The sequence below is a fragment of the Meles meles genome, chromosome 3, assembly GCF_922984935.1.
Source record: "Meles meles chromosome 3, mMelMel3.1 paternal haplotype, whole genome shotgun sequence".
Classification (NCBI taxonomy): domain Eukaryota; kingdom Metazoa; phylum Chordata; class Mammalia; order Carnivora; family Mustelidae; genus Meles; species Meles meles.
In genome coordinates, this window is record NC_060068.1 from 4,317,351 (window position 1) to 4,335,356 (window position 18,006).

General features: G+C 52.6%; 1 protein-coding gene across 1 annotated transcript; it reads right to left on the reverse strand.

Annotated features, from left to right (window-relative positions):
- Window positions 1–10,584: 10,584 nt before the first annotated feature.
- Window positions 10,585–17,979, reverse strand: TRIM11 (tripartite motif containing 11). The gene is made up of 6 exons (XM_046000004.1): window positions 17,380–17,979; window positions 16,048–16,143; window positions 15,616–15,846; window positions 12,410–12,432; window positions 12,222–12,322; window positions 10,585–11,862 (listed from the first exon to the last, which is right to left on the reverse strand). The coding sequence occupies exons 1-6, from the start codon at window positions 17,785–17,787 to the stop codon at window positions 11,315–11,317; spliced, it is 1,407 nt and encodes a 468-aa protein (XP_045855960.1). The 5' UTR covers window positions 17,788–17,979; the 3' UTR covers window positions 10,585–11,314.
- Window positions 17,980–18,006: the final 27 nt, after the last annotated feature.

Genomic DNA, 18,006 nt, shown 5'->3' on the forward strand with positions numbered 1-18,006 from the left:
AATTAGTGATATAGAAGACCAAATGACAGAGAATAAAGAAGCCGAACAAAAGAGGGACAAACAGCTACTGGACCATGAGGGGAGAATTCGAGAGATAAGTGACACCATAAGACGAAACAACATTAGAATAATTGGGATTCCAGAAGAAGAAGAAACAGAGAGGGGAGCAGAAGGTCTATTGGAGAGAATTACTGGAGAGAATTTCCCTAATATGGCAAAGGGAACAAGCATCAAAATCCAGGAGATGCAGAGAACCCCCCTCAAAGTCAACAAGAATAGGTCCACACCCCGTCACCTAATAGTAAAATTGACAAGTCTTAGTGAAAAAGAGAAAATCCTGAAAGCAGCCAGAGAAAAGAAATCTGTAACATACAATGGTAAAAATATTAGGTTGGCAGCAGACTTATCCACAGAGACCTGGCAGGCCAGGAAGAGCTGGCATGATATATTCAGAGCACTAAATGAGAAAACCATGCAGCCAAGAATACTCTATCCAGCTAGGCTATCATTGAAAATAGAAGGAGAGATAAAAAGCTTCCAGGACAAACAAAAACTGAAAGAATTTGCAAACACCAAACCAGCTCTGCAGGAAATATTGAAAGGGGTCCTCTAAGTGAAGAGAGAGCCTAAAGGTAGTAGATCAGAAAGGTACAGAGACAATATACAGTAACAGTCACCTTATAGACTAATAATGGCACTAAATTCATATCTCTCAATAGTTACCCTGAATGTTAATGGGCTAAATGCCCCAATCAAAAGACACAGGGTATCAGAATGGATAAAAAAACAAAACTCATCTATATGTTGCCTACAAGAAACTCATTTTAGACGCAAAGACACCTCCAGATTTAAAGTGAGGGGGTGGAAAACAAGTTACCATGCTAATGGGCATCAGAAGAAAGCTGGGGTGGCAATCCTTATATCAGATCAATTACCTTTTAAGCCAAAGACTATAATAAGAGACGAGGAAGGACACTATATCCTACTCAAAGGGTCTGTCCAACAAGAGGATCTAACAATTTTAAATATCTATGCCCCTAACGTGGGAGCAGCCAACTATATCAACCAATTAATAACAAAATCAAAGAAACACATCAATAATAATACAATAATAGTAGGAGACTTTACCACTCCCCTCACTGAAATGGACAGATCATCCAAGCAAAAGATCAACAAGGAAATAAAGGCCTTAAATGACACACTGGACCAGATGGACATCACAGATATATTCAGGAACATTTCATCCCAAAGCAACAGAATACACATTCTTCTCTAGTGCACATGGAACCTTCTCCAGAATAGATCACATCCTGGGTCACAAATCAGGTCTCAACCGGTATCAAAAGATTAGGATCATTCCCTGCATATTTTCAGACCACAATGCTCTGAAGCTAGAACTCAATCACAAGAGGAAAGCTGGAAAGAACCCAAATACATGGAGACTAAACAGCATCCTTCTAAAGAATGAATGGGTCAACCAGGAAATTAAAGAAGAATTGAAAAAATTCATGGAAACAAATGATAATGAAAACACAACAGTTCAAAATCTGTGGGACACAGCAAAGGCAGTCCTGAGAGGAAAATATATAGCGGTACAAGCCTTTCTCAAGAAACAAGAAAGGTCTCAAGTACACAACCTAACCCTACACGTAAAGGAGCTGGAGAAAGAATGAGAAAGAAACCCTAAACCCAGCAGGAGAAGAGAAATCATAAAGATCAGAGCAGAAATCAATGAAATAGAAACCAAAAAAACAATAGAAAAAATCAATGAAACTAGGAGCTGGTTCTTTGAATGAATCAATAAGATTGATAAACCCCTGGCCAGACTCATCAAAAAGAAAAGAGAAAGGACCCAAATAAATAAAATCATGAACGAAAGAGGAGAGATCACAACTAACACCAAAGAAATACAAATTATAAGAACATACTATGAGCAACTCTACGCCAACAAATTTGACAATCTGGAAGAAATGGATGCATTCCTAGAGACATATAAACTACCACAACTGAACCAGGAAGAAATAGAAAACCTGAACAGGCCCATAACCAGTAAGGAGATTAAAACAGTCATCAAAAATCTCCAAACAAACAAAAGCCCAGGGCCAGACGGCTTCCCAGGGGAATTCTACCAAACATTTAAAGAAGAACTAATTCCGGGGCGCCTGGGTGGCTCAGCGGGTTAAAGCCTCTGCCTTCAGCTCAGGTCATGATCTCAGGGTCCTGGGATCGAGCCCCGCATCGGGCTCTCTGCTTGGCGGGGAGCCTGCTTCCTTCTCTCTCTCTCTCTCTCTCTCTGCCTGCCTCTCTGCCTGCTTGTGGTCTCTATCTGTCAAATAAATGAATCTTTAAAGAAAAAAAAAAAGAACTAATTCCTATTCTCCTGAAACTGTTCCAAAAAATAGAAATGGAACGAAAACTTCCAAACTCATTTTATGAGGCCAGCATCACCTTGATCCCAAAACCAGACAAGGATCCCACCAAAATAGAGAACTACAGACCAATATCCTTGATGAACACAGACGCAAAAATTCTCACCAAAATACTAGCCAATAGGATTCAACAGTACATTAAAAGGATTATTCACCACGATCAAGTGGGATTTATTCCAGGGCTGCAGGGTTGGTTCAACATCTGCAATTCAATCAATGTGATACAACACATTAATAAAAGAAAGAACAAGAACCATATGATACTCTCCATAGATGCTGAAAAAGCATTTGACAAAGTACAGCATCCCTTCCTGATCAAAACTCTTCAAAGTGTAGGGATAGAGGGCACATACCTCAATATTATCAAAGCCATCTATGAAAAACCCACCGCAAATATCATTCTCAATGGAGAAAAACTGAAAGCTTTTCCGTTAAGGTCAGGAACATGGCAGGGATGTCCATTATCACCACTGCTATTCAACATAGTACTAGAAGTCCTAGCCTCAGCAATCAGACAACAAAAAGAAATTAAAGGCATCCAAATTGGTAAAGAAGAAGTCAAACTATCACTCTTCGCAGATGATATGATACTATATGTGGACAACCCAAAAGACTCCACTCCAAAACTGCTAGAACTTGTACAGGAATTCAGTAAAGTGTCAGGATATAAAATCAATGCACAGAAATCAGTTGCATTTCTGAACACCAACAAGACAGAAGAAAGAGAAATTAAGGAGTCAATCCCATTTACAATTGTACCCAAAACTATAAGATACCTAGGAATAAACCTAACCAAAGAGGCTAAGAATCTATACACAGAAAATTATAAAGTACTCATGAAAGAAATTGAGGAAGACACAAAGAAATGGAAAAATGTTCCATGCTCCTGGATTGGAAGAATAAATATTGTGAAAATGTCCATGCTACCTAAAGCAATCTACACATTTAATGCAATCCCTATCAAAATACCATCCATTTTTTTCAAAGAAATGGAACAAATAATCCTAAAATTTATATGGAACAAGAAAAGACCTCGAATAGCCAAAGGAATATTGAAAAAGAAAGCCAAAGTGGGTGGCATCACAATTCCAGACTTCAAGCTCTATTACAAAGCCGTCATCATCAAGACAGCATGGTACTGGCACAAAACAGACACATAGATCAGTGGAACAGAATAGAGAGCCCAGAAATCGACCCTCAACTCTATGGTCAACTAATCTTCGACAAAGCAGGAAAGAATGTCCAATGGAAAAAAGACAGCCTCTTCAATAAATGGTGCTGGGAAAATTGGACAGCCACATGCAGAAAAATGAAATTGGACCACTTCCTTACACCACACACGAAAATAGACTCCAAATGGATGAAGGACCTCAATGTGAGAAAGGAATCCATCAAAATCCTTGAGGAGAATGCAGGCAGCAACCTCTTCGACCTCAGCCGCAGCAACATCTTCCTAGGAACAACGGCAAAGGCAAGGGAAGCAAGGGCAAAAATGAACTATTGGGATTTCATCAAGATCAAAAGCTTTTGCACAGCAAAGGAAACAGTTAACAAAACCAAAAGACAACTGACAGAATGGGAGAAGATATTTGCAAACGACATATCAGATAAAGGGCTAGTATCCAAAATCTATAAGGAACTTAGCAAACTCAACACCCAAAGAACAAACAATCCAATCAAGAAATGGGCAGAGGACATGAACAGACATTTCTGCAAAGAAGACATCCAGATGGCCAACAGACACATGAAAAAGTGCTCCACATCACTCGGCATCAGGGAAATACAAATCAAAACCACAATGAGATATCACCTCACACCAGTCAGAATGGCTAAAATGAACAAGTCAGGAAATGACAGATGCTGGCGAGGATGTGGAGAAAGAGGAACCCTCCTCCACTGTTGGTGGGAATGCAAGCTGGTGCAACCACTCTGGAAAACAGCATGGAGGTTCCTCAAAATGTTGAAAATAGAACTACCCTATGACCCAGCAATTGCACTACTGGGTATTTACCCTAAAGATACAAACATAGTGATCCGAAGGGGCACGTGTACCCGAATGTTTATAGCAGCAATGTCTACAATAGCCAAACTATGGAAAGAACCTAGATGTCCATCAACAGATGAATGGATAAAGAAGATGTGGTATATATACCCAATGGAATACTATGCAGCCATCAAAAGAAATGAAATCTTGCCATTTGCGACGACGTGGATGGAACTAGAGTGTATCATGCTTAGTGAAATAAGTCAATCGGAGGAAGACAACTATCATATGATCTCCCTGATATGAGGACATGGAGAAGCAACATGGGGGGTTAGGGGGATAGGAGAAGAATAAATGAAACAAGATGGGATTGGGAGGGAGACAAACCATAAATGACTCTTAATCTCACAAAACAAACTGGGGGTTGCTGAGGGGAGGTGGGATTGGGAGAGGGGGAGGGGGCTATGGACATTGGGGAGGGTATGTGCTATCGTGAGTGCTGTGAAGTGTGTAAACCTGGCGATTCACAGACCTGTACCCCTGGGGATAAAAATACATTATATGTTTATAAAAAAAAAAATTGGAAGGAGAGGCGAACCATAAGAGACTATGGACTCTGAAAAACAACCTGAGGGTTTTGAAGGGTCATGGGTGGGAGGTTGGGGGAACAGGTGGTGGGTAATAGGGAGGGCATGTATTGCATGGAGCACTGGGTGTTGTGCAAAAACAATGAATACTGTTACGCTGAAAAAATAAATAAAATGAAAAAAAAAGAGATGCATATTGTAATCCCATAAGCAACCAGTAAGAACCAATAGAAAAAAAATGATTAAAACGGACCACCTGAAAATATTTATTTAATATAAAAGAAACTGGTGAAGGAGCACAGAGTAACACAAAAGACAGGACATAGAAAATAAATAGGAAAATGACAGACCTGTATAAAGCAATTTAAAATAATACTAAATGAGGGGCGCCTGGGTGGCTCAGTGGGTTAAAGCCTCTGCCTTCAGCTCAGGTCATGATCTCAGGGTCCTGGGATCAAGCCCTGCATCGGGCTCTCTGCTCAGCAGGGAGCCTGCTTCCTCCTTCTCTCTCTGCCTGCCTCTCTGACTACTTGTGATCTCTGTCTGTCAAATAAATAAATAAAATCTTAAAAAAAATAAAAAATAATACTAAATGACAGTTCATCAAATACTCCCATTAAAAGGCAAGGATTGTCACCAAACAAAAAAGCAAAATAAAGAGATAAAAGTTGCATTTACAAGAGACTAGTTTAAATTAAGACACAATAGATTAACATGTAAAAGAAGACAAAATAGATTAAAATCAAAAGCCTGAGAAATGATACACCTGTGAAGTCTCTTTTGGTCAATGAGAGCTAAAGCGCTTATGATCAAAGAATAGAAAATCAAGTGTAACAGTGCTGCTATAAAAGGAGGAACTTCATAATAATAAAAATTCAGCTTATTGCAGAGATATGACAATGATAAACACATATGCATCTGACAACAGAGCCTCAAAACTCACAAGGCAAAACTGCCAGAATGAAGGGAGACATCTGAACACACCTCTGGCTGGAGACATCAGTGGCCTTCTCTCAATAATGGACAGAGAAACTAGAAACCCATCAGCAAGAATATAGAATCAGCACACATCGTCGAGCAACCTGACAAATTTGACCCCCGGAGGTGTGCTTACTGTGTTGTCTCAGATTCTAGATTGGTCTATCTGGTACGCACTCAGCACAGTGCCAGTTGTATTAACTGTATTTTCTTATCTCGTGCATTTTTCATGCTCTGGCATTTATGTCCTTTCTGAATGGGGGAAGGACAATCCCTATCCAGGTTAGCAAAATCTTAGAGACAGCAAAGGGCTCTTCTTTCATAAGCAAATTTCCCGATGCAGAGTCTACCACCAGCCATCAACTCTCACACACCAAGCCACTATGCCCCCTGCCCTGAATCCACACAGGGCCAGGTACCAGACAACCAGGCCCTAGGCCCCACAGCCCACCAGAATTTCTCAAACCAGCTAATCAAAGTTGTTTGCCCTGTCCTGCCTTGTCTTTCCGGTGGAAACTAAGGCAAACACTCTGGCTCCCTCCCTTCATCCGCTTCTGCCTCCTACCCAAACTGCTGCGTCCCTATGTGGTCCTGTGTGGTGTGGTAGGCCCCTTTCTCCTGAGAAATTTCAGTAACAAATTCTTTCTATGTTGTCACCACTGAGTCACACTCATAAATTAAAATCCTGAGGGTACGCTGCCACCAAGCTGGCCCAGGCAGGCTTGACACGTCCGACCCCCTCCCCACCTGGCCTAGGGGGCCCTGCCCATCCTTCTGGATCTGCTGTCCTCACCTCAGCCCCCTCACCTGTGTGCTTGGCAGCCCTAAGTCCATGGCTCTTGGCCAAACAGGACCAGGGCTAGGGGGATGGTACATAAAGCCACACAGCATGGCATGTTTTCCTAGAGCAAAAATTTAGGGAAAACTGCTATTTTTATATAAAAACAAACCCAGAAAAAAAAATCCTGAGGGTACAAACACTGGTACAATAGAACAGACCACTGAATGGCAGCAGCATGTGCACTGCCCCTCAGGTGCCCCTGGAACCTTTTCCAGGGGAGTCCATGCCCCATGTGACGGGACAGGGGACAGAGGCCCTCCAGCTCAGGCGCCCCTGGAACCTTCTCCAGGGGAGTCCATGCCCCATGTGACGGGACAGGGGACAGAGGCCCTCCAGCTCAGGCGCCCCTGGAACCTTCTCCAGGGGAGTCCATGCCCCATGTGATGGGACAGGAGACAGAGGCCCTCCAGCTCAGGTGCCCCTGGAACCTTCTCCAGGGGAGTCCATGCCCCATGTGACGGGACAGGGGACAGAGGCCCTCCAGCTCAGGCGCCCCTGGAACCTTCTCCAGGGGAGACCATGCCCCATGAGACGGGACAGGGGACAGATGGACTCCAGCTCAGGCACTACTGTTGAAACACTGTCTTCCCCGGGGGAGACCATGCCCTGAGCGACGGGACAGGGGACAGATGCCCTCTAGGTCAGGTGCCCCTGGAGCCAGAATAGGCATCTATCAGAAGATAATTAGAAAGTGCTTTGGGCTGGATGAAGATGAAAACCGAGTATCAGTAGTAATGGGATACGGGCAAATTAGCATAAAAGGAAATATATAGGCTCAAATGTCTGCGTTGGAACATAGGAAAAACCTGAAATCAACTTTAAGAAACAGAGATAAGAAACAGAGTACCATGCGAACCAAACCCAAAGTAATCAAAACTGAGGGAATCATGACAAGGGCGGAAATCACTGAAATTAAAAAAAAAAAAAAAAGAAATTTAAAAAAACCTGGAGAATACCAAATGAAACGGAAATTTTTCTTTGAAAACAACAAGATCATTTTGACAAAATGTTAATTTTAACGAGCAAGAAAAAAAAAAAAGGAAATCACGAAAATGAAAAATGGAAGAGGAGAAAGGTTCGTCGGGAGTGGCGAATCTGAACCGACCCCAGTCAGCAGCCACACGGAAAGAGCGGCAGCAATAAGAGCCTGCAGTCGGAAGGCCTGGCTGGAAAACCCCACGGAAGCTCGTAGGAGCGAAGAGCGGTCCTGCGCGAGCGCTCAGAAGCTAGGAGGGCGGGGAACCGAGCGCCTGGCCAGCTGCAGACCCACGCCACCCAGCCCGCATGCACCACTCCCCAACACGGAGTCCAGCCCCACGAAGACCACCCAGTGTGATTTACTCGGCCTGGAACGTGCACCTGAAACATCTGGATTCTAGGGCGTGAAAATTAGGCGGCGGTACCAGGGTCGTCGGGAGAGGGGTGTGCTATGCAGGGCAGGGTCAGTGCAGAGGTGCAAGGAGAGGACGCAGGCGGGCGCACTAACCAAGGGGACGTGGAGGATCAGGGCGTGGGAAGCACGGAGGGATGTGGGAGATGCGCGGGTCCGAGGCAGGGACTGGAGGGACGCGAGGACAGGAGCATCTCGGAGGGACCTAGGAGGGGTCTAGAGCTACGGAGGATTGCGGGCGCTGCCGGGGGAGGTGATGGGGGTGGTGGAGCCTGGGCGGCGTGGGGCACATACACCGCCTGCAGGGGTGGTGGGCGGGGCGGTGGCTCTCGGCGCAGGTGCGAGCGGGCTTGCCTCCCCCGGACCTGGTAGTGCGGACTCTGGGGTAAGGGGGTGCATTGGCGCGGGCGCACGGAGGCCCGGGAGCGGGCGGGCTCCACGCCGGGAATGGTTCCACCAACGTGCGCGGAGTCACCCAGCGTACGCGCGCAGCTGGTCAGGTGAGACTGGACCTCAGGCGGTGCTCTCGGGGGCTGCGCCCTGCTTTCTCGAGGCCTGGGGTGAAGCGGGACATCTCTCTCCTCCCTGCTCCGCTGTCGGATTAGACGCAGTAAGGTGACTCTAGGTAAGGGCGCAGGAGGACTTTTGTCTGTAAAGACCGCCTTGTGGTTGCTCTACTGACCAGATGGGGAAGGGGTTGCAGAGACTGACCTGCCACCAGCCCCAGCGCGCCTGGCTGCACGTTCTGATATTTTTTTTTTTTTTTTTTTACCATACTTCCTGATGCCCTAAGTTTGGAGTAGGCGAGAGTAGGCGCCTGGTCCTGAATATTGTCTTCTTTCCGCTAATCAGGACTGAATATTGTCTTCTTTCCGCTAATCAGGACGCAGAAGGCCTACTTCTCTTGTCGCCCTGCTTTCTCTCTCATCTCCCCATCTCATGACAGAGCCCATGGAAGCGGGGAGAAGGGAGGCTTTTGGGCACTTCAGGAAGTGGTGAGCTATGTAGGGTTATTTTTTGAAAGCCTCTAGATCGGCTGAGCACATCCCACAGACCCTGGCTCCGCACTTAGGTCCTTGCTTTATCCACCCCCAGGACCCACCCCTCATGGCGGGAGGGGGAGATAAGCTCCCCAGTCAGGAGCGTGCATGCTCCTGGGGGTCTGTCCATCATTGACAACAGTGGAGGGCACCCCTGGGTCCTGGAGTCAAGCAGGTAGAACACATGGGAAGAGCCAATGTGGGAATTTAGGGTGCATGGCTGTGAATATGCATCCCTCAAGCTTATAGTGGTTCTCCCTGCTGAAGGGTGGCAGGATACACCAGCTGAAAATAGCCTGCCTGGGCAGGGTTATCATTTCCAGCTGGAGGCAGGGGAGAAGCAGGTGTCCCTCCTCTACCTTCCTAACCGCAGAACAAAGATTCGGGTGTCCCTGTCCTCTTCCTCCATGCCAGGGAGGACTACCGGCCACAGGAGAGAACTGTGTCCATCGGCCTGGACACTGCACTGGGGGAATCTATGGGATCCTACGAACTGGCCTTCCTCTACCACAGTCTGCCTCCACATGGCTGGCGCCTTAAAGTCTAACGCCAGCCCCCGTGTCCCGAGATGCGTCCACAGGAACCTGCTGAACACACGAAGCTGTGTCCCAAGCTGCTGCTCGGAGTTCTTCCCTTTCCTCAGGTTACGTTCCCCCTCGCTCTCCGTACGTAAACTATGGGGATCGAGACCTCGTGTTTCTACTGTTCTTGTATTACGGGGCTCTCAGTGAAGGCCTCAGGAGGGTGGAGAGTTCCCAGCCTTGCACTGGCGCCCAGTGTGTCTTCAAGATGTGGCCAGAGGGTCTGTCCTGGTGTCCCGCGCGTGCCTGTGTGCTCCTACTCATGAAGGTGTCCCGCCAGCTGGGTTTCCAGTGGCCATGGTGCAAGCCCCAAACCCTAATGGCCTGTTTTTGCTCCTGGGGAAAACAGCCAGTATTGCCCAGATCTGGGAAGCCAGACAGAGGGAAGGTGCTCGAGGAGGGGTGGGCAGCACCACCAGAACCCAGCTCCATGGGGGGAAGCACTGGGCTTTGTCTATAACTGGAAGGAACTGCTGAAGGCAGCATGGGGTGTGTACATACAGAACTGCAAAAACCCCGTTATGGGACAATGATCATGGAACCAAGTACTCAGGAAAGTACCTAGTTACTGAACACAGTGGCCCATGCAGAGTAATTTTCTGGCTTTCTGAAAAAAAAAAAACAATTCCCCAGGCCTATGTGTGAAAGGAACATGCAGAAGGGTGCCCCTGACCTTGCCCTTGGGGGTCCTGCCTCTGTGTTCCCGCAGCCTTCCCTGCCCCTGCATTTCCTCCCCTCCTCCAATGACAGTGCATTACAGACAACCTTAGTTTATTTCCTGCGAGAGTAGTCCCTACAATAAATAAAATCCTGGAGTACAAAGCAGCAGAGGCACACCATTAGGAAGGGTGACAAACCGTGAACAAAGCAGACAAATCCCAGACTCTAGCGAGTGTGTATGGCGGGGGCTCTCTGAGGCCTCACCTGTCCCCAGGCAGAGCAGAAGGGACAGGGTCCAGGTGTGCTGAGTTCTGGGCCGGGAGGCTCCCTGGCCAGCGAGGAGAGAATGTGAGGGTGACTCGAACCGGGGGTTCTTCGCGGGGCTCAGAGAGGAACCCGGGGCTTCAGTGCCTGCTCACCGTGGGGGCCCACATACCGGCCCTAGTCCAACCTTTGCGACAGGGCCCAAAGCCCCGAGGGGCACGTGTTGGGAGGAGACGGTGCTCGGGTGTCCTGCTCCCGCCTTCTTCTCCCACATTCTCCAGCCTGTCTGCCAATCACCCAAGCCCACCCCGCCCCCACTTCTCCAGGAGAACCATGCACCTGTATGCGTGGGCTTGGAGCTGCCTCTGGAAGCCACTTTCTGGAGGAGCAGCTCCAGGGCTGTTGGAGCAGGATGGGGGCACAAGGCTCCTGCGCTGGGGAGTGGGGGCGTCCCCCTACACGCACAGGCGGGAACACACCTCTGGGAGCGAGCACGCATCTGCTTATCTGTGGTCCGCGCGGAGTGCTTCCTCACCTCAGAAGACAGCAGGAAGGGCCCCTCACTGCGGAGCCAGGGAGTCCCCAGGTCCACCTTTCAGCCTGCAGATGGTCATGGGGGTCGGGCTGCTGGACAGAGGCGAGAAAAGGGCCCGCAGGGTCCCCGAGAAGGGGGTCTCAGGGAAGGCGTACAAGAGGGAGCCGTCGGTGGCACTGTAGAAGGATAGGTGTCCGGCCTCATAGTCCAGGAAGATGCCCACGCGCCGTGGCGGGTCTCGCAGGGGGGCAAAGGCTCGCTCTGACGAGTTATAGTAGCTGCCCAGGAACACCAGGATCCAAAAGCCGTTGCCCGCAAACAGCTCGCCCTTCTCTTTGCGGTTGGCGTTCTCCCTGCAGACACCCAGCGCCCAGCTGGCCCGCTCCCCCACTTCCACCTCCCAGTAGTGGCGGCCGGAGGTGAGGGGCTCCCGGCCCAGCACACAGGGCCCGGGGTCGAACCGCTCGGGACTGTCGGGCAGCACCTGCCGCAGGTCCCCCCGGCGCACGCTCCTTCTGTCCTCCGACAGGACCAACTCGGGGTTGGCGGTGTCAGGGTCCAGGGTCACGTCCCCTGCAGGGCGAGCGGACGTCCCCTGTGAGCTGGAACCCTCTCTGAAAATATCCCCTAACGGCTTGTCCCCGCCATGTCTCCATGTCTCCGCCACTCGGAAGGCTCTGGAAAGCAGTCCATGCCCCCTGGTGATGCACGCTCCCTTAAAGCTAAGGGCTTCCAACAACTACCTCCCCACATCTTGCCGTATCTGGAAGCAGGCGGCAGGGTGCAGGCCTGGGGTCCACGCGGGTGCCCCAGCACTGGTTGAAACCCCCTTGGGGGGGTGTCTCACCTCTACATTTTCTGCCTAACAGCCCCCCACCCTGGGTTTCTTTCCCTGAAGCCGGAGCCTGGGCTCGCTCCAATTGCAGACCCACCTCGGAATCTGCGCAGGGCGTCCACCAGCCCCGGAACCCTGCACACTGTCCTCATCTCCATCGGCACCAGCTCCGGCGGCTGCAGCTTCACATCCTGGACCCTGCAGGGGCAGTGTGGGCATCACCCCGAGGGTGCCCCCCTGCACCCGACCCATCCACCTGCCCAGGGGAGAGGCCGTAGCTCCTACCTTCGCAGGGTGTCCCTGATGTCCTGTGGGAGAGACACACGTGGCATCAGTGCCCGGCCCCAAAACCTGGGCCTCCCCACATCCTGGCCGCCAGTGCCCCCAGAACCTCGCTCTGCCCGACACACGTGATCAGAACCCAACTGTGGGCTACCCCCCAGTGCAGCTCAGGCAAGGGGACCCTGGAAAGACTCTGGACACATCCAGCCCTGCAGACCCAGCCTCATTCCCTCAACACGCCTAGAGGATGAAAGGTATTGGCTATGGGCTCACATACCCAGAGTCCCCAGCACCCCTGCAGGGTGGGACAGGCAGGCGGGGCCCTGGGCCCCCAGCAGGGAGTCATGCCTGTGTTGGCCTGGGGCTTCCTACCTCCCAGGGCTCACAGGTACCTGGCTGTCTGGGGTCTGCGGCCTCACCCAGTCCCACGCACCTGCCCACCTGCCCTCCCGGAGGCCCCCAACTCACACCCACCTTGCAAGTGAGGCCTCTCCACTTGGATGCCCCGCTCTCCCATAGGACACAAACAAGCATCTCCCTCAGCATCACGGACTGATTGTGTCCCTTAAATCTAAATGCTGGCGACCCAACCCCCAGGACCTCAGAATGGGGCTGTGGTTGGAGATGGGGTCTTTACAGAGGTGGCTAATGTTTAAGGAGGTCACCAGGATGGGCCTGGATCCCGCAGTCCTTCTCAGAAGAGGACACGGAGCAAAGATACACACAGGCAGCCAAGGGCATGAGGACATCGGGAGGGGAGACCTCTCCAGAAAAATTAGCTCCACCCAGGCCTGATCTGGGACTTCCAGACTCTAGGACCAAGAGACAACACGTGTGTGTTATTTAAACCCCAAAGCCTGTGCTATTTGTTGTGCAGCCCGAGCTGACTAGGACAATACAGTTACTTAAAACACTAGCTGCTGGGGCGTCTGGGTGGCTCAGTGTCTTGCCTTTGGCTCAGGTCATAATCCCAGGGTCCTGGAATCAAGCCCTGCATCGGGGGGGTCTCTGCTCACCAGGGAGCCTGCTTCGTCCTCTCTCCCTGCCTGCCTCTCTGCCTGCCTCTCTGCCTACTTGTGATCTATGTCAAACAAATGGGGCGCCTGGGTGGCTCAGTGGATTGAGCCGCTGCCTTCGGCTTGGGTCATGATCTCGGGGTCCTGGGATCGAGCCCCGCATCGGGCTCTCTGCTCCGCGGGGAGCCTGCTTCCTCCTCTCTCTCTGCCTGCCTGTCTGTCTCCTTGTGATCTCTCTCTGTGTCAAATAAATAAATAAAATCTTTAAAAAAAAAAAAAAAAAAAAAAAACAAATAAATAAAATCTTAAAAGAAAAAGCCAAAAAACACACTAGCTGCTGATGGGAAGTCTTTGGATTTTGTAGAACAACCCCTGAGAAGGGCTGGGACCTGGCTGGTCCACATGGTCGGTCATAGGCAGCTCACCCACAGTGATTCCAACCACATGCCCACTGTGAGGCCAGACCTGTGGATGCAGAGGTAAGACGGGGTCCTACAGAGGGCTTCCCTTGAGGAGAGAGATCTGCACACACACACGACCGATGGCCTGTGTGTGGGCTGGTTGGAGGGTGGGTAGGACAAGACAACGGCAGGCCTCAAAGGAAAAGGGAGACTGCAGGCTTCTGAAGATACAGTAAGAGGGCCAGTGCAGGACTGGAAGAGACACGTGCAAAGGGCCTGGGGCACAAGGAGCCTGGTGTGGGCAGTAGGCAAAGCAGAAACAGCTTGTTCTTGGTAGTTATGCAGGGTGGGTGGCCCACCCTGGGGCACTGAAAATTGACAGGCCAGACCCACTCAGGAACAGTGTGTGTGGACCCACTGCACAAGACCCTCCACGACCTGAGGGTCATACAGGGACCTTAAGGAAAGAGCTTGGCCTCCATGTACCCTACCCGGCCCCTTTGGGAGACACACATTTCTTTAGGAAAAGGCTCTCCACCTACACAGGGTGGCTATAGGGCAAGCCTGGAAGAGAAGCTGGGATGCAGGGGTGTGGCTACCTGGAAGTCGCCCACACTCACACTTCCTCTGTCTGAGGGCACACCCCCCTGCTTGCCCCAGGTACCAGATGCCTGGCCACTCCCCGGGGCGGGCCTCCACCTAACACAGGCCAGATGCTTATGGGCACACCTGACCTCCCTTATTCCTACTAGTAAACAGGGGGCTGCCCAGGGCTGCTCTCCTGCCTTCTGTGCAGCAGACCTCACCTCTACCCCAGCACAGGCAAGGGGAGCCCTGGGGCTGGGGGAGGAGGGGAGGAGGAAGGGCCTCCCTCGCCACCCAAGGCAATGTGCTGTGAGCAGATGGGAGCAATGAGGGGCAGTGGGGGCACAGATGGTCACTCTTAGTACAAAATCCAGGAGGGCAGCCGGCCAGCCGAGACCACCCACGCACTGGGACATCTCAGCGAAGACCCACAAGTCCCGCTTCATGCAGACCTGGGATTCTCATCTCTCCTGCAGGGCCAACCTCTCCTCTTTCCAGAACCTCCAGTTCTCTGGCTTCTCCAGCAGCACTCACTTCTCTTGACCATCTCGGCTGGCTGGCCACCCAGTCCCCACCTCACTGACCACAGCCTACTCTGTCCACCTCCCTCACTCCCCGCCAGACTCTCGCCTGGGGTTCTTCCTCTTTCCTAGACTAGAATCCGCTGGAGGTCTCGGCAACGGGGGGAAGGACCAAGTTCAAACCCTAGGAGAGCAGCCAGGAGCCTCTGCCTGGTCCCTGAAGATCCTCTAGGCTCTTGGACTTCCACCCGTGGGAGGTGCCCTGGGCTGCACAGCGGCCTCACTCCCGCCCAGGGCCAAGTGTCAGGAGCCAGGCAGAGCCTCTGGAGGACATGGGGCCGATACAGGACTCCCATGGGACACCTGCTGGCCTTTCTTCTCCATATACTGGACCTGAACCTTTGGAGCCAGCCTGGTGACCCATGGACCCTGGATGCTACCAAGCACGTGGCCTGGCCGGAGCGCAAACAGACTCTAGGATAGGCAGCCGTTGTTGGTAGAGTTCAGGGTTGGTACCCACTCCCTGGGACCTGCAAGCACATCTGCAGAGACACACCTGGGATCCCTGCCCTAGCTCCCCTGCCCCAGCTTGCCCAGGTGGGCGAGCCCGGACCGCTGAGGCTACACCAGGATCCTGCCCCACCCAGAGCCCCCACAGGCCCACCCTGGAGTGCAGAGCAGCTCACCTGCAACAGCCCCAGCGCTGGCAGCTGGCAGCGCCCCTCCAACTCGGCAATGAGCTCGGCCAGCCGGGCGCTCTGCTGGCCCAGGCGGACAGCGCTGTCCCGGAGCGGGGGCAGCACCTCCAGCTCCTCCTCCTCGAGCCTCTGCAGCAGGCGCTGCTCCTCCTCGGCAAGCAGCCGTCGCAGCCGCTCGAACTCCGCCAGCACGTTCTGCCGCTGGCTGTCCACCATCTTCTGCAGGGGGGGACTGGAGGGCTCAGGTTCTGTCCCGCCCCACCCCATGCCCTGCCCCGCCCCCAGTGGGGGTTCCCTGCAGGGTGTGGAACTCTTGATCCCTCTGCAGGAGCAGCATGAGGCTCAGGACTGCAGTGTCCCCCGCAGGGGCTCAGGGGCCAGCCACTCCCCACCCGCGACCTCAGGCACTGGGCCACCTGCCTGCCACAAGGCACAGGTCTCCTCAGCCTGGGCCTGGAACAGCAGCGCGTCCTCCATTTGCTTCCGCAGGTGCTCCAGGGACTTCTCCAGCTTCCCCTGTGGGACAGTGAGACAAGAGTGCCCTCTGCGGTGTGGGCCTGGTCCCTACTCCAGTCAACGACAAACTGTGGCTGAGCCGGAGATCAGCTGGCAGGAATCGCAGTCCTGGGCATGACATGCAGACAACCTCAAAGGAGCCAGCGAGGGCGAAAGCCCAGAACCCCAGGCCCCTTGCCTGTATTTCGTCTCCTGACCTCCCCCGAATCCCGGCCCCCATACTTCTCCAGGCCTGCCCTGGGCTCTCTGGAGGGTCCTGGCCTGCGCAGCTCCATCTGGACTTCTAGCTGGACCCAGGCCTGAGAGATGGTGCTTTTGGGAGTCAGTACCCGGGGACATGTGAATGCCAAGCACTGCCCTGGGTGGGAGGAGGGGCAGGTAAAGAGTCCCTTTGGTATCCCAAGGACAAAGACCAGCTAGGCACCACGGGAGTGAAGGGGGTTGGAATGTGCCTCCCCAGAGTAGGCCACTTGCACACCAGGCCTATTTGGAACTGAAGCAAGTGGGGAACAGCAGACACAGGAAGGGCCTTCTGCCCTCCTCCTTTCTGCCTCTCCCTGTCTGTACCAGGAAAGGGGAGAGCACTCAGCAAAGACGACTCTGTCACAGATGAGTCTGCCCGAACAGACTTTCCTACTCAGACAACCCTGATTTTCCATCCGTTTCCAAACCCTCCCATATTCCCTACTTCTTTCTGGCCAAGGAAGCCCAAATCTCATTTTTGTCTAGGTGCTTCTCCCCAGTTTATCATTCGATGTTAAAATGGAACATAAACTCAGTCTGTGTTTTTCACTTCTCTATGAAGCCCCTTGTGCCACATGAGATTTTATTTTTGCCACATGAGACTTAAAAGGCTAGTAAAATTATGCGTTTTTTCACTCGTTACTCTGCCTTTGTTAATTTGCACGCCTCATTGACAGAACCCAAGAGGTTAGAGAAAAAGGTTAGGGGTAAGAGCTGCCCCAAGGGGCTGTTTCAGGCCAGCTGCGAGGAGCTTTCTCCCGCTCTAAGCTCCATCCCGGCCAATGGTCAGTCCCACCTGCCCGGTCCCCTGCAGACTCCCACCATGGTCAGTCACAGCAGGACCTGCCCCTCCCTGAGAGCACACGTCTCTCTCACCTCCAGGCTGGTGCCCCACAGGAGGGTGCGGGTTTGGGACTGGCTGCAGGCAGCCGGGAGCGAGGGCCCCGCACCCCCCACCCCAGCCCGGGTCCCCCGCCAGGCCCGGCCCCGCACCTTGAGGTCTTCCGCCGCGTCCTGCAGCGGGCGCACGCGGTGTGTCCAGTGCTCCCCCGAGCGCTCGCAGGCCGCGCACAGCAGGCGCAGCTCGTCGCCGCAGAAGGCGGCTAGCGGCTCGCGGTGCGCGGCGCACACACCCTGCGGGACGGGCGACGGCGGGTGCAGGCGCCGCGCCATCTCGGCCATCTTGGCGAGCGGGCGGTTGGGCCGCAGGTTCCTCTGCGGGGACAGCTCGCGGCACTCCGGGCAGGCGTACGGGCCTTCGGGCTGGCCCCAGCAGCGCCGGATGCACTCGCGGCAGAAGTTGTGGCCGCAGTCGGTCATCACCGGGTCCGTGAAGTAGTCAAGGCAGATGGCGCAGGTGGCCTCCTCCTGGAGGTTGGTGGACAGGTCGGGGGCGGCCATGGCGCGGCTGGGGCGGAGGAAGGCGGCGCTCTCGGCTGTGGGCCTCCGCGGCCGGGATCTGGACAGCGCGCGGGGCCGCGGGGCACAGGGATCCGCGGACGGAGGCGCCGGGGCCGCGGGGCACAGGGATCCGCGGACGGGGGCGCACGGCTCCCCGACGCCGACAGGAAGAGCAGCCGCGGCGGAAGCAGGAAGCAGCTGTTTTTTTTTTTTTTTTTT

Coding starts and splice junctions, on each gene's coding strand:
- TRIM11 (XM_046000004.1), bottom strand. CDS start 17,787: ATGGCCGCCCCCGACCTGTCCACCAACCTCCAGGAGGAGGCCACCTGC. Junction 15,847..16,047: donor AGACCTGTGCCTTGTGGCAG/GCAGGTGGCCCA, acceptor CCCCCCCTGCAG/AAGATGGTGGACAGCCAGCG. Junction 12,323..12,409: donor ATCAGGGACACCCTGCGAAG/GTAGGAGCTACG, acceptor CTGCCCCTGCAG/GGTCCAGGATGTGAAGCTGC.